The 17567-nt window shown below is 35.4% G+C and overlaps 1 protein-coding gene and 1 long non-coding RNA gene across 2 annotated transcripts; one reads left to right on the top strand and one right to left on the bottom strand.

Annotated features, from left to right (window-relative positions):
* The first annotated feature begins 1582 nt into the window (after window positions 1–1582).
* Window positions 1583–3055, top strand: LOC132750829 (KRAB-A domain-containing protein 2-like). Its single transcript, XM_060740881.1, has 2 exons — window positions 1583–2317; window positions 3038–3055. The coding sequence occupies exons 1-2, from the start codon at window positions 1583–1585 to the stop codon at window positions 3053–3055; spliced, it is 753 nt and encodes a 250-aa protein (XP_060596864.1).
* A 12904-nt stretch (window positions 3056–15959) lies between these two features.
* Window positions 15960–17522, bottom strand: LOC132750831 (uncharacterized). Its single transcript, XR_009628605.1, has 2 exons — window positions 17412–17522; window positions 15960–16275 (listed from the first exon to the last, which is right to left on the bottom strand). It is a non-coding gene; the product is annotated as an uncharacterized LOC132750831 (long non-coding RNA).
* Between the last annotated feature and the right edge of the window lie 45 nt (window positions 17523–17567).

Below are 17567 nucleotides of genomic sequence, written 5' to 3'. Positions count from 1 at the left end.
GGTTATGACCCTACTATTTTAAGACATACTGCATGTTTTAGTGTTCAACCCGTTTACAGTTGGACACTACGCTTTCCTCTTTTGATTGCATCTGACGGACCAAGTGGGGAGACTCTATGATGGATAGTTCGTAAAGCCCTTTGGGACTGAATTGTCTTAATGTTCGTCTTCTGCCTTGCTTCGTCGGGCCCTTGTAGGTGATTTTCTTGTTGCTCTGTCTTCCTTTAGGACATTGAGTACTTTTGTTATGGTCATTGGGTTTACTTTTATATGTTTCTACAAGATCATTTTAGTGTTTTACTTATTTAACCTTTTGTAACCATGACAACTGTTAGAATTTCACTTGGCGGGGATTCATTTTATTTACACTGTCTCGTTTATAGGAACATGGTGGGGCTAAGAGCGAGGTTTGGTGCACCATTAACCGGTTTAAACTCCCCAGCAGTCATTATTATGCTGCTGACCGTTCCAAGGCGGCGCCCCACTGTGTTCCTCAGATGTTTGTCTATGTTGTTTCATACTGTTTTGGTGACACTTGCTTGTGTCCCTTGTTGTTTTCTCGTCTACGGTAAGTATCTTCCCCATTGCCTCTAGTTTTTATTTCTTTGATTAACCCCCCCCCCTTCCCCGGTCTTCTGTCCCCTTCCCCTTTGTGGGCCTATTATTATTTTCTTTTCTGAATTCCTAATCAGTTACAAATTATTTATAATTTAATGATTAACGTGTCGTTGCCCTGTCCTTTTTATGTTTGGGGTCCGCCTTGGCTCTTTGCCGTTGGTTCTTGTTGCTGGGTCATATGGGGGTTGCGTTCATTGAACGCCGCCTTTCCTTGTTGATCTTGTTTTTCATATTTCATATTGTTTTCAGTATCATGATATATCGTGTGTAATGGATGCTTCAGTCACACATAAAACATTAGTAAACTCTGAAAATTTTGAACCAATTTCTCTTGATCCTGATAAAATATTAAGTAATAGCAATAAAGATAATGACAAAAACAAACAAATTTGGGAAAATCATGAAATAATTAAATATCAGAAAGAATGTGATGACTTTAAGGATCTATACATGTATCTTGCTGCTAGGAATCTTCCAGAAGATAAGGAGTTGGCAGAACGCACTGTTCGTGAGTCCTGAAATTATATCTTATCAGATGGTGTGTTGTATCATTACTATCAGCCAAGGTCAAAAAGGTGGTTCCAGCCCATAACATGATTTTACAATTAGCTCTTCCTAAGGTCTTCCGTGAGGATGTTTTGAGGAGCTATCATGACTGTGTGGCTGGTGGCTGTCATCTTGGCATACAACGCACCTTCCTCGCTATCAAACGTAAATTCTTTTGGCATGGTTATTACCAGGATGTGCTTGAATACGCGCGGTCGTGTGACTGCTGTCAACGAATTAAAGTTGATCGGCACCCTCGGCCTGCGCCTCTAATAAACATGCCAATTGATGAACCGATTGGGCGCTGGCACATGGATATACTTGGACCTCTGCCAAAATCAAAGGAAGGATATCACAATATATTCTTTTAGTGGTGGACAGCTTCTCCAAATGGAGTGAGGCATTTCCAATGGAAAACATGGAGGCCCATTTGGTTGCTACCATTGTCTTTAAGGAAGTGTTTACAAGGTATGGTGCTCCGCGAGTACTTGTTTCAGATAGGGGACGCAATTTTATGTCTAAATTAGTGAGTGCATTGTGTGAGATGTTCGACATAATCAGACATCACACCAGTGCATATCATCCTCAGACAAATGCGACCTGTGAGCGCTTAAATTCGACTCTGGAACAAATACCTCGGGCCTATGTTAATGAACACCAGCAAAATTGGCCTTCCATCTTGTCAGCAGCAATGATGGCCATTCGTATGTCACCAGCAACACAGTCAACAGGATTTTCACCATTTTTCATGCTTTTCGGTAAGGAAATGAATTTACCTGTAGATACGTCCCTTATTCCTAAAACAAGTATGGGAATGGATGCTCAGTGTTTCTTTGAACAACTGCTTCAGAGCTTAACAGTTGCCAAAGAGATAGCTGGATCCAATATGAAAATTGCCCAGGAAAAGTCAAAGAAACGGCATGATATTAAAGCCAAGGAACCAACTTTTATCGTAGGAGATTGGGTCCTTCTGAAAAACATGAGAACAAAAAAAGGAATTTCACTAAAGCTCATGCATAAGCATATTGGTCCATACTATATCAGTGGACTCGGACCAAATTTCACATATCGCTTGATTGATTGCAAAACTCAGATTCCTCTGAAAGACTTGATCAATGCATCACGCATCAAAAAGTATGTGAAGCCTGAACCTGTAAGGCAAAAGCTTGCCAAGGCTGCTCAACCTGCTGGGGCCAAAAAACATGATAAACAAGATCGACAAGGAAAGGCGGCGTTCCATGAACGCAGCCTCCACCCGACCCAGCAACAAGCGCCAGCGGCAAGGAGCCCAGGAGGACCCCAAAGAAAAACAGGACAGGGCATAAGGCAGAGCACGGGCAGGCAAACCACTACATAAGAACAGTGTTGGTCAGTCACCTCCTGAAAAAACCAAAATGGTTAAAGATTCATTAAAACCTTCTGGGATTTCTGATGAAGGTGGTAAACATTTGCAATCAGGTTCTATTGTAAAACAGAAAACCATTGATGGACGGAAGCATTACCAATTCAAGGATTCTACCGAATGGATTCCCCTGGAAAAATGCAATCCTGAGGATATTCAAAAACATAACATCCATAAGGCTGAACGTAAGCAGTCTAGGCATGGTATGATGACTCGTAGCAAAGCACGTGTTGCAGAATAATATCAGAAAGGTCAAATTCAATTTTCAATGAAAATTCTGGAACAATTAAGTGGCTTGGCGCTTCAGTTCTCTAGTCTAATTGGTATACCAATCTTAAATTTTCAAAATCTTTTTTTTTATGTAGTAAGGCCAACCATAACAAATTAACATTTGTTGTCTTATAGTGCTATCAGGTGACTGATCCCCACCTAACCCGGCTACGCTACATACATTTTTTACGTTTATTGTAGGTCCGACTGGAAAACTGAAAGCAATGAGCCTACTTCTTTGGGCCATTGTCCTTCTGAATTGTTGTGTTAGTCCTACCGCGTGTGCAAATACCACAATCACTTAGTTTAGACCCACTTGGAACATGTAACAGGAACAATGATACGTGTTTATTAATAAACCATATAATGGTTCAAATTAACACTATTAGGGCTGAGACATCTGTTCTACTGAACGATACTTTAAATGCAAATAAATCTGATTGGCCACATATGAATGCTATTTTAATTTTTGTTACCACGAGTGTCACTGTGCTTTCTATATTAATTACGAATTGGTCATTTTGTACAATAAGGACTCTTTCTGTCGCACTAGTGTTACTTCAGAAAGCCAACTATGTAAAAGGATATAAAACAACGTATTCTAAATATTCAAAAGCAACAGAGCATTGCAATTATCCATAAATGATCTTTTATTTTATCAAGCGCAAGTGATTATTCGGTAAAAAAAAGACTTATATTGCCAAAAGTATCCCTGATGAAAAGACTGCCAGAAATACAACTGCGTCATATCATATTTTATTTTCAACTGCGTCGTATCATTTCGCACAAATCATTATTTTCTTGGAAAATGAACACCTCTTTTCCATGATATTTAAGTAAATGACGCAAAATTGTATTTTGAAGTTTATGGTAAATTCCGAAACGAGAATGGGAAAAAACGATGGATAAAGCAATATGAACTGCGTCCTATCCACACAAATTCATAAAATGTCTGGTCCGCTTGGAGTTTCAAGTTCGCTATAGCTTTTGTTTTACCTTATAGTTTTGCAAGCAACATATACCGAACGAAGCGGAAAAAAAGTGTAGAGTGTTAATACATATATCTGGTATTCAGTCATTTTCAACAAAAATAGTTATAAACAAAAACATACCATTTTCGTATAAAGATGGCGGCGTTTGTTTACATTTTGCGTACAGGATACGACGCAGCTCTGATTCCCAGTCAGGTAAATACGAAGAAGGAAACATTACGCATGATCACACAGATACATTTTTTTTATTTTGTTTTTTTTATTTTGTTTATTTATTTATTTATTTGCTTTTTCGTGGAATAGCACTAACCTGTCATTTTACTCAGTAACTGTTTCGTAAAGGAAATCTAAATTGTCAATATTTAAGAATAGTTTAAGAAATATTAATTGAATCAACCATAGAACGATTCATCTTTATAATATACGAGGGGCGGTCAGAAAATATCAGGACTTTTCATGCTCCTCTCTTTCCACGTGCAGCTATATACACACATTATATATTGGTGAAAACTACATTCATTCGCCAATAACGTGGTCAGTTTATTTTCAATGATAGTTGTGTATACACAGTATTTTGCCCTCTGATAAATGATAGGTGTTTCGTATATCATGGACTCTTTGTTAGAGGAACAACGCTCTGTAATAAAGTTTCTGCCACATCTTTCAGAGGCTTAAAAAAGATTTTCTGATAAATGTGTATCACGTTCAACCTACAACTGGGTTTCTCAGTTTCGTGAAGGCAGAAACAAGTGTTTGTGACAGGCCTAGGACTGGGCGGCCAGCTGAGGCGGTGACCCCAACAATGGTAGCAAATGTTAAAGCTTTTGTCAACAAAAATTGTCGTGTAACTTTGGAAGAGGTAGCCAACAAGTTTAGCATCGGTAAGGCATCGGCACACAAGGTTTTACACGAACACCTAGGCATGAGCAAGGTAAGTGCCAGGTGGGTGCCTAGACAGCTGTCCGCAGATCAAAAGGCAAACAGAGTAACCAATGCAAAAGAACATTTAAGTCGTTTTAATCGTGAAGGAGATAAGTTTTTGAATCGCATTATCACTTGAGATGAGATGTGGGTTCATTATTCCGAACCTGAGACAAAAGCTCAGTCAAAGCAGTGGAAACGAGCTGGTTCCCCACCTCCTAAAAAGTTTAAGCTGTCTCCTTCGGCTGGCAAAGTCATGCTTGTTACCTTTTGGGATTCACGAGGAATGATACTTACTCATTTCATGCCAAAAGGTCAAACTGTCACCGCCAAGTACTATTCTGAAGTAATTCTGAAAAATCTCAGAGAAAAGCTGAAGCAAATGCGTCCCAGGTTAGCACAGAAAAATGTCCTCCTTCTTCACGATAACGCCCCCTCCCATACCGCCGCAACTCTTACAAATGGCAATTGTTGTCTCACCCTCCTTATAGCCCAGACCTCGCCCCCTGTGACTTTTATTTGTTTCCAGAACTGAAACAATTGCTTGCTGGAAAGAAATATAAGACCAGGGCGGCTTTGATATCTGCTGTTACACAGTACCTAAAACATAGGTCTACGTCATGGTTCACAGCGGGAATACAAAAGCTCCGACGAAGATGGCAAAAATGCGTAGACGTAGGTGGAGAATATTTTGAAAAAGAGTAGAAAGATGTTTTTTTTTAAAATGTTGGTTTTCGAGAACGAGTCAAAATTCCGGATATTATCTGACTTCCCCACGTATAAACAAGATCTGACCGTTGTATTTTAAAGTTGAATTAGTATATTTTAATTTTTAATTCTTACCATAAAATGTTGTTCTATTAACGGGTGCATTTCTTAGTATGACTGGTGAATTGCAGAATTGAAATGATGCACCAAAGAAAGTTATTATGTTTTATGTTATTTATTGATAAAAGTAATTGCACGAATACCCTCTTTGCATGCACGAGAAGTAAGAGGAACCGATTAAGTAGATGTCGCAAAGAGGGTACCGATATGGATATGCACCGTGATATTGCTTCCCGCAAAACATTAATATACTCGTTTTAGAGTTAAACTCAAGGTTTAAAGTATATTTTTTGCACCCTTATTTTTGCACCATCATTTATAAGAATGCTTATTGACCAAGAAAATCATGATTTGTACAAAATGATATGACGCAGTTGAAAATAAAACTTTTTTGGGGGGTAATATTGGTCTATTTAACCAGTTTTTAATCATTTCCAAGAATTAGAGCTTTCGCAGTTATCTAAAAATACCTCGATTTATTTAAATTATTGGTTAATGAGAGTTTTCATCGAGTTTTAATCGCGCGGATCTTGTCAATGTCTCGCAATTTTACTTCTCAGATACAGTGTATTACTGACAAAAATAATTGTGTACATAATTCAATGACAATGCAATAAAATGCAATACAGTTGAATAAGAAATTGGCAAAAGTGGTTTGATGACACACAGCATAAGCAAAAGATCTAATATAACACTGGAATAGTGCGTCTATTAAGGACGGCTTAGGATTATTCCTGGAATAATAAATCCACAAACTTAAAAGACTGTTGAATCACAATTTATTAATATTGTTCTTTGTCAAAGTTACAGTGAGCGAATGTATAATCAGTAAATATATAATACAATGATACAAATTTCAATTTATAGACAATCATGAAATACAACATCATTGCAAATATGGATGATAACTGAAAACTAACATCTTAGATAAAATAATGGAAATTGCAATTTACTGATGTAAAACAAGAATTGACTTTAATAATTATGGGGAATATAATAGTGATAAGAATTATTTATGTAGAGAACTCGCTTATGCTGTGAAAGGTAGATGAACCTATTCATACTAATGCACATACAATCATATTTTACTCACATTGTTAATGAATAATCAAACACTTATATACAGTAACATAATGCAAGATGTAAACCAATATCTACGCTCGTATTTATAACTCATTTTAAGCAATTATAACACATATCTCATGTATATCTTCAACTACCAGAGATATATAATTATATCAAATTTTTGCCATAAAAAGATTAACAATAATTAATTAATTTTATTAGAATGATAGCAGAAATCTTAACAACATACTTAGACTAAAAAAATATGTTTTGTACTTGACATATAAAAATACATTGAATAACAATAGAAAAAAATAAACAATGAGAAACTCAACACGGGCAGGCAAACCACTACATAAGAACAGTGTTGGTCAGTCACCTCCTGAAAAAACCAAAATGGTTAAAGATTCATTAAAACCTTCTGGGATTTCTGATGAAGGTGGTAAACATTTGCAATCAGGTTCTATTGTAAAACAGAAAACCATTGATGGACGGAAGCATTACCAATTCAAGGATTCTACTGAATGGATTCCTCTGGAAAAATGCAATCCTGAGGATATTCAAAAACATAACATCCATAAGGCTGAACGTAAGCAGTCTAGGCATGGTATGATGACTCTTAGCAAAGCACGTGTTGCAGAATAATATCAGAAAGGTCAATTCAATTTTCAATGAAAATTCTGGAACAATTAAGTGGCTTGGCGCTTCAGTTCTCTAGTCTAATTGGTATACCAATCTTTAATTTTCAAAATCTTTTTTTTATGTAGTAAGGCCAACCATAACAAATTAACATTTGTTGTCTTATAGTGCTATCAGGTGACTGATCCCCACCTAACCCGGCTACGCTACATACATTTTTTTTTACGTTTATTGTAGGTCCGACTGGAAAACTGAAAGCAATGAAACTACTTCTTTGGGCCATTGTCCTTCTGAATTGTTGTGTTAGGCCTACCACGTGTGCAAATACCACAATCACTTAGTTTAGACCCACTTGGAACATGTAACAGGAACAATGATACGTGTTTATTAATAAACCATATAATGGTTCAAATTAACACTATTAGGGCTGAGACATCTGTTCTACTGAACGATACTTTAAATGCAAATAAATCTGATTGGCCACATATGATGGATATTTTAATTTTTGTTACCATGAGTGTCACTGTGCTTTCTACATTAATTACGAATTTGTCATTTTGTAAAATAAGGAAACTTTCTGTCGCACTAGTGTTACTTCAGAAAGCCAACTATGTAAAAGGATATAAAACAACGTATTCTAAATATTCAAAAGCAACAGAGCATTGCAATTATCCATAAATGATCTTTTATTTTATCAAGCGCAAGTGATTATTCGGTAAAAAAAAGACTTATATTGCCAAAAGTATCCCTGATGAAAAGACTGCCAGAAATACAACTGCGTCATATCATATTTTATTTTCAACTGCGTCGTATCGTTTCGCACAAATCATTATTTTCTTGGAAAATGAACACTTCTTTTCCATGATATTTAAGTAAATGACGCAAAATTGTATTTTGAAGTTTATGGTAAATTCCGAAACGAGAATGGGAAAAAACGATGGATAAAGCAATATGAACTGCGTCGTATCCACACAAATTCATAAAATGTCTGGTCCGCTTGGAGTTTCAAGTTCGCTATAGCTTTTGTTTTACCTTATAGTTTTGCAAGCAACATATACCGAACGAAGCGGAAAAAAGTGTAGAGTGTTAATACATATATCTGGTATTCAGTCATTTTCAACAAAAATAGTTATAAACAAAAACATACCATTTTCGTATAAAGATGGCGGCGTTTGTTTACATTTTGCGTACAGGATACGACGCAGCTCTGATTCCCAGTCAGGTAAATACGAAGAAGGAAACATTACGCATGATCACACAGATACATTTTTTTTATTTTTTTTTTTTTTTTTTTTTTTATTTATTTATTTATTTGCTTTTTCGTGGAATAGCACTAACCTGTCATTTTACTCAGTAACTGTTTCGTAAAGGAAATCTAAATTGTCAATATTTAAGAATAGTTTTAGAAATATTAATTGAATCAACCATAGAACGATTCATCTTTATAATATACGAGGGGCGGTCAGAAAATATCAGGACTTTTCATGCTCCTCTCTTTCCACGTGCAGCTATATACACACATTATATATTGGTGAAAACTACATTCATTCGCCAATAACGTGGTCAGTTTATTTTCAATGATAGTTGTGTATACACAGTATTTTGCCCTCTGATAAATGATAGGTGTTTCGTATATCATGGACTCTTTGTTAGAGGAACAACGCTCTGTAATAAAGTTTCTGCCACATCTTTCAGAGGCTTAAAAAAGATTTTCTGATAAATGTGTATCACGTTCAACCTACAACTGGGTTTCTCAGTTTCGTGAAGGCAGAAACAAGTGTTTGTGACAGGCCTAGGACTGGGCGGCCAGCTGAGGCGGTGACCCCAACAATGGTAGCAAATGTTAAAGCTTTTGTCAACAAAAATTGTCGTGTAACTTTGGAAGAGGTAGCCAACAAGTTTAGCATCGGTAAGGCATCGGCACACAAGGTTTTACACGAACACCTAGGCATGAGCAAGGTAAGTGCCAGGTGGGTGCCTAGACAGCTGTCCGCAGATCAAAAGGCAAACAGAGTAACCAATGCAAAAGAACATTTAAGTCGTTTTAATCGTGAAGGAGATAAGTTTTTGAATTGCATTATCACTTGAGATGAGATGTGGGTTCATTATTCCGAACCTGAGACAAAAGCTCAGTCAAAGCAGTGGAAACGAGCTGGTTCCCCACCTCCTAAAAAGTTTAAGCTGTCTCCTTCGGCTGGCAAAGTCATGCTTGTTACCTTTTGGGATTCACGAGGAATGATACTTACTCATTTCATGCCAAATGGTTAAACTGTCACCGCCAAGTACTATTCTGAAGTAATTCTGAAAAATCTCAGAGAAAAGCTGAAGCAAATGCGTCCCAGGTTAGCACAGAAAAATGTCCTCCTTCTTCACGATAACGCCCCCTCCCATACCGCCGCAACTCTTACAAATGGCAATTGTTGTCTCACCCTCCTTATAGCCCAGACCTCGCCCCCTGTGACTTTTATTTGTTTCCAGAACTGAAACAATTGCTTGCTGGAAAGAAATATAAGACCAGGGCGGCTTTGATATCTGCTGTTACACAGTACCTAAAACATAGGTCTACGCCATGGTTCACAGCGGGAATACAAAAGCTCCGACGAAGATGGCAAAAATGCGTAGACGGAGGTGGAGAATATTTTGAAAAAGAGTAGAAAGATGTTTTTTTTTTTAAATGTTGAATGGTTTTCGAGAACGAGTCAAAATTCCGGATATTATCTGACTTCCCCACGTATAAACAAGATCTGACCGTTGTATTTTAAAGTTGAATTAGTATATTTTAATTTTTAATTCTTACCATAAAATGTTGTTCTATTAACGGGTGCATTTCTTAGAATTGAAATGATGCACCGAAGAAAGTTATTATGTTTTATGTTATTTATTGATAAAAGTAATTGCACGAATACCCTCTTTGCATGCACGAGAAGTAAGAGGAACCGATTAAGTAGATGTCGCAAAGAGGGTACCGATATGGATATGCACCGTGATATTGCTTCCCGCAAAACATTAATATACTCGTTTTAGAGTTAAACTCAAGGTTTAAAGTATATTTTTTGCACCCTTATTTTTGCACCATCATTTATAAGAATGCTTATTGACCAAGAAAATCATGATTTGTACAAAATGATATGACGCAGTTGAAAATAAAACTTTTTTGGGGGGTAATATTGGTCTATTTAACCAGTTTTTAATCATTTCCAAGAATTAGAGCTTTCGCAGTTATCTAAAAATACCTCGATTTATTTAAATTATTGGTTAATGAGAGTTTTCATCGAGTTTTAATCGCGCGGATCTTGTCAATGTCTCGCAATTTTACTTCTCAGATACAGTGTATTACTGACAAAAATAATTGTGTACATAATTCAATGACAATGCAATAAAATGCAATACAGTTGAATAAGAAATTGGCAAAAGTGGTTTGATGACACACAGCATAAGCAAAAGATCTAATATAACACTGGAATAGTGCGTCTATTAAGGGCGGCTTAGGATTATTCCTGGAATAATAAATCCACAAACTTAAAAGACTGTTGAATCACAATTTATTAATATTGTTCTTTGTCAAAGTTACAGTGAGCGAATGTATAATCAGATAATATCCGGAATTTTGACTCGTTCTCGAAAACCATTCAACATTTAAAAAAAAACATCTTTCTACTCTTTTTCAAAATATTCTCCACCTCCGTCTCCGCATTTTTGCCATCTTCGTCGGAGCTTTTGTATTCCCGCTGTGAACCATGGCGTAGACCTATGTTTTAGGTACTGTGTAACAGCAGATATCAAAGCCGCCCTGGTCTTATATTTCTTTCCAGCAAGCAATTGTTTCAGTTCTGGAAACAAATAAAAGTCACAGGGGCGAGGTCTGGGCTATAAGGAGGGTGAGACAACAATTGCCATTTGTAAGAGTTGCGGCGGTATGGAGGGGGCGTTATCGTGAAGAAGGAGGACATTTTTCTGTGCTAACCTGGGACGCATTTGCTTCAGCTTTTCTCTGAGATTTTTCAGAATTACTTCAGAATAGTACTTGGCGGTGACAGTTTGACCTTTTGGCATGAAATGAGTAAGTATCATTCCTCGTGAATCCCAAAAGGTAACAAGCATGACTTTGGCAGCCGAAGGAGACAGCTTAAACTTTTTAGGAGGTGGGGAACCTGCTCGTTTCCACTGCTTTGACTGAGCTTTTGTCTCAGGTTCGGAATAATGAACCCACATCTCATCTCAAGTGATAATGCGATTCAAAAACTTATCTCCTTCACGATTAAAACGACATAAATGTTCTTTTGCATTGGTTACTCTGTTTGCCTTTTGATCTGCGGACAGCTGTCTAGGCACCCACCTGGCACTTACCTTGCTCATGCCTAGGTGTTCGTGTAAAACCTTGTGTGCCGATGCCTTACCGATGCTAAACTTGTTGGCTACCTCCTCCAAAGTTACACGACGATTTTTGTTGACAAAAGCTTTAACATTTGCTACCATTGTTGGGGTCACCGCCTCAGCTGGCCGCCCAGTCCTAGGCCTGTCACAAACACTTGTTTCTGCCTTCACGAAACTGAGAAACCCAGTTGTAGGTTGAACGTGATACACATTTATCAGAAAATCTTTTTTAAGCCTCTGAAAGATGTGGCAGAAACTTTATTACAGAGCGTTGTTCCTCTAACAAAGAGTCCATGATAGACGAAACACCTATCATTTATCAGAGGGCAAAATACTGTGTATACACAACTATCATTGAAAATAAACTGACCACGTTATTGGCGAATGAATGTAGTTTTCACCAATATATAATGTGTGTATATAGCTGCACGTGGAAAGAGAGGAGCATGAAAAGTCCTGATATTTTCTGACCGCCCCTCGTATATTATAAAGATGAATCGTTCTATGGTTGATTCAATTAATATTTCTTAAACTATTCTTAAATATTGACAATTTAGATTTCCTTTACGAAACAGTTACTGAGTAAAATGACAGGTTAGTGCTATTCCACGAAAAAGCAAATAAATAAATAAACAAAATAAAAAAAATAAAACAAAAATAATTGTTTCTGTGTGATCATGCGTAATGTTTCCTTCTTCGTATTTACCTGACTGGGAATCAGAGCTGCGTCGTATCCTGTACGCAAAATGTAAACAAACGCCGCCATCTTTATACGAAAATGGTATGTTTTTGTTTATAACTATTTTTGTTGAAAATGACTGAATACCAGATATATGTATTAACACTCTACACTTTTTTCCGCTTCGTTCGGTATATGTTGCTTGCAAAACTATAAGGTAAAACAAAAGCTATAGCGAACTTGAAACTCCAAGCGGACCAGACATTTTATGAATTTGTGTGGATAGGACGCAGTTCATATTGCTTTATCCATCGTTTTTTCCCATTCTCGTTTCGGAATTTACCATAAACTTCAAAATACAATTTTGCGTCATTTACTAAAATATCATGGAAAAGAGGTGTTCATTTTCCAAGAAAATAATGATTTGTGCGAAATGATACGACGCAGTTGAAAATAAAATATGATATGACCCAGTTGTATTTCTGGCAGTCTTTTCATCAGGGATACTTTTGGCAATATAAGTCTTTTTTTTTTACCGAATAATCACTTGCGCTTGATAAAATAAAAGATCATTTGTGGATAATTGCAATGCTCTGTTGCTTTTGAATATTTAGAATACGTTGTTTTATTTTTAATATAACATTTAATTAATTTGAAAGATTGCATTGCGGAAGCGACTTTCAGTTAAACATGAGCATGCTACTTAATAATAATTTCTTATATCTTTGTGCATTATTTTACCTGCAGAGAACCATCGACATTTTGAAGCTACTTTGATAGGTTTTCCACAAGAAAAAAAAAACTAAAGTCCCTGATGGTTTTCGAATTCACAGCATTTCAGGGCAAGTGATTTGAAGTCATTTAGCATAAACAACTTATCCTCGGTCGGACACACCACTCTGAATTGTTTTTTTGTTTTTTTTTTCAACACAAAATTTGTTAACCTTTGATTAAAAAGTGAAGTTCCACGGTGCTGAACATAAAATGACTGAACGAAACGCATACCTTACTTGAAAAAAATACCATAGCTTAACCATTTATAATTTTAAAAATTTAATGTTCATTTCAGAGAGGAATAATACTTTATTTCAAATACCGATTTAAGTTTCAAATAATAAAGCTCATCTGTTCTCACTTAATAACAAGAAAATCGGCGCGTAAAACACATTATTATAATAACGGAATTGTCGGGAATTGTTGTTCATGATAACAAAGGTAGGCATGCAGTTTGTGCATACCTCTCTTCCGATAGCAAGAGACTTTTTTTAAAATATTGTCATTCTTTCTTTTTTAAAACAAAGGTCATTCCGGACTGATACAGCGTCAATGAAAGGTTAACCTTGAATTTTAACAGCTGAACAAATATATCGTGTACAGCCTACAATGAAAATACAACTGCGTCCTGTCATATTTTATTTTCAACGTGGTCGTGTGATTTGGTACAAATCATTATTTTCTTGGAAAATAAACATCTCTTTTCAATGAAATTTTAGTAGAATGTGCAAATTTGTATTTTGATATTTATGGTAAACTCTGGAATGAGTATATACAATGTAATTGATTTGAAGGGGGAAAAACGATGGATAAAGCAATATATGAACTGCGTCGTATCCACTTTAAATATTAAAACGTTCTTCTAATTCTTAGACATCTTTTAAAAAGAAGTATAAAACATATCTTGCAGATCAAATAAATATCTTCATAACTCTGTCATAACAATGTCATCATGTTGTCATAATTATTATGCATGTATATTTTGTTAAAATATTTTTAAATGAAAATTGTATAAATGATATTTAATATCTAAAAGGAGCGTTCGTCATGAGACAAAGTCTTAATCTTGTTATTGTTTTATGATGTTTTGTGTCTATATATTGTTTAGAAGGCCACATTTAAAATCGAAATATGTTACTTGTTTTCTACGACGGTAAATTATCATGGCTTACCTTCTTTAAATAAATATATTATTATTATTATAAAAATAGAAGCCCGCTTCGAGTTAAAAGTTTGCTATAATTGTTGTTTTACAAAATAGTTGTGCAAGCATCATATACCGAGCAAAGCGTGTGAAAGCATACATCTGGTTTTCGGTCATTTCCAACAAAAAAGTAATAAACAAAAACACACCGTTTTTGTTCCAAGATGGCGGCGTTTGTTTACTTTTGGTAGGATACCACGCAGCTTTGATGCCCAGCTCTGATTAAAAAAGATGTTTTATACTCGGAAAGTTTTGTCGCGCTCAACCTTTACTGTCCACGTGTGTATGAACAGGCACCTGCAATATTTCCATTGTTGCTGTTATGGGATTTATTCAGTAATTCCATTTAATGTTGTTTGGATTTTTTTGTATTAGAAAAATGAATAATGATAGGCAGAGCACTGTGATAAAATACAACGTAATGAAATAACAGCAAATAAAGCGAATGTGTTTAATCCCTTTCTTTTACTAGTTCATTTGTGTTGCAAGAAGTTTCAAAATAACTGCATAGAATAGCATAACTGAAATGATGTAACCACCCAACGTAGCTTCATAAAACACAATCTGACGCCTGGTCAACTAGCAGTACTGACCACCCTGTTTGCACCAATATAAATGTCTTTATTTACTACACCTTCAGCGTCTTGTTGGCCATTTAGAACTAAATGACGATTATGGCAACCGGAATGCAGTAAGGCATAGCCATTTGATCAGATATTTGTTCTTGATCCAGAAATTAGACAAACTAACAGGGTAAATTAAAGCATTTCACACATGACTGAAAAGAGATGAATATATCAGTAAATATTTATTATTAAACTCATACCCATAAACGTTGGGGAATTATCATGGCTATTTACACGTGCGTACCAGTATTGTAAAAGTAAATATTACATATTTATATTCTATACTTCACCGGGAAGAGTATATCAATATAAGTAAGATACGAGCATTACATATCTAATGTTTTGTCTCTAAATTTCCATTGACAAAAGTATTTTGATAGGAATAACACCTTACTTTTGCAATAGTTTGCATGTATTTCATGTATTTGTTTAATTGTTTGTCAAGGCAGTGATTTCTTCACAATTTTTTTGTTGCGAGATTTGCCATTTTCATCAAAACTAGTGTTTAGTTACATACGTTAAGAAGAAAACTAGTATCAAATTGAGAAAAGGTAACATAATTGGTAACATATTGAATATATTGGCCATAAATAAGCCGAAGCTCCTTAAATGATTTGATCATTCGCCATGTGTTTAATACAAATTTTAAAGCAAATACTAGTATTCAGATTTTCATAAATTATAAACATCACATGTGCATACCTCTTCTAAATTCGTTCCATAGTCGTTTGGGTAGAATACATTTTAATTTTAAAATACAGTTGGTAGAATACATTTCAATTTTAAAATACATTTTAGCTAGTCATTCAAAGAATGTACAAATACCTGCTCTGACAGGTTATACATTTAAAATTAAAATTCTTATAAATCTTCAAAAAGTGCAGAAAATATTTAGAAATAATTGTACAGCAAAATGGTCGTCAATACTTTAAGGGTCGTTGTGCTTACATTTTATTAACGTACCCGACGGTTCGTGCTCTCATTTGAAATTAGAGATGTCAATAATTACAAGACAAGAGTTAAAACTTAATATTTATTAAAGCTATACTTTATTGCACAATGTCACATGATCGGATTCAGTGTTTCTCTTTGCTGCTGCGTCATTCTACAAGTTAGTCCAGAGCTAAGCAAGCCTCGTACCCATAATGTTTATTGCTACACCATGCAGCCGGGACATCATGGTAATAGAATATTCCGAATGAATTAACACCAATGTTATATATATTTGCCCAAAATTTACAGAAAACCCCGGCTCTTGCGTCCGTCTCGCAAGTCTCGTATAGGTCTTCGTGGAATATGTTGTCACATACTTGTTGAGTGAACCTTACTTCCAGTCCCTGGAAAAAACGTTTTAGGCATGAATAAATACTAACACATAATGTTCAATTTATAAAGAATCTAGAAATTCTAATCCCCGCGTACACGGCATCTATAAGAAAAAAAGTCAGTGTGTGTACTATTATTTACCAGTAATCAGGAAGTTTTAAGAGCCTGCACTCTACAATGGTCAATGACTGACGTTGATTTTGTGTATCGTTGATCGTTAATAGCAAAATATTCGTCTACTGTATACCGCTGTTCTTTTATTTTATTCACGTACCCACCTGTTCGTGCTCTCATTTAAAATTCGAGATGTCAATAATTATATTCTAATTAAAATGCCTAATGAAATATTACATTACAACTTTTATTAAAAGTGTATTTATGTACGTATTTCATAAAAAAAACGCACACTTATAATTAAAAGTTCTTAAAAACATAATAATTGCAATAGAATGGAAGATGTACATTTACGTAAAACATACTTAATGGGCATAAATTAATATTTTTCATTATTGCAACTCTCGTTAAATTCAAATAAACAAAAAACTTGTATAGAATGAAATCGAACATGAATTTTTCATTTGAAAGTAAAAACTGATATTGACACCTTTTTTCCACTTACTGCATACAATATAGAAACTGTTTTATGTTTGCTATTCCGGTATAAACATACAATATAGAAACTTCTTTATGTTTGCTATTCCGTATGAAATGTACTGTATCGAAGAATAGCAACAAAAATCGCAGTATCATTCGCCATGTACTATGTTGATTTTTTTATTATCTCATACCCGTGCCGTTTTGCGACTCCGTACAAATGGTATTGCACCGCCGTGCATATATTTGACGTGATGTCATTTGCGTTAAAGGCACGTCAATGAAAATGTTTCTTTTTCACTTCAAACGGTCTTTATTTTTGGTATGTGGATAAATAGAATATTAAATTCGTGTAAGTTCATTACTGACTTTATTGAACTCGTTGGATACAATAATATTATGCTCGCTAGAGGCTCGCATAATATATTTTTATTCAACTTGTTCAATGAATTCAGTATTAAATCTACACTCATTCAATTACCTCTATATATCTGAGAAGATTTAACCGTCTAAAACCTAAATGTTTTACAACTGAATATATATTTATACTTACACACGAGTAGCAAACATCATGTCTGTGACAATCAGGTTCAAATAACAATTTGTTTGGTACAAAGCTCAAAACAGAACATCCGTTCGTTACCGGGTTTTCAGTACAATTAAAGGACTAGATTCGCTTATGCATGAAATATGCCTAAATATTTTGTAT

This window comes from Ruditapes philippinarum, unplaced genomic scaffold (assembly GCF_026571515.1).
Source record: "Ruditapes philippinarum isolate M1 unplaced genomic scaffold, ASM2657151v2 ctg4100_1_1_1_1, whole genome shotgun sequence".
In the NCBI taxonomy this organism is placed as follows: domain Eukaryota; kingdom Metazoa; phylum Mollusca; class Bivalvia; order Venerida; family Veneridae; genus Ruditapes; species Ruditapes philippinarum.
This window is presented reverse-complemented; position numbering and strand designations above follow the sequence as displayed.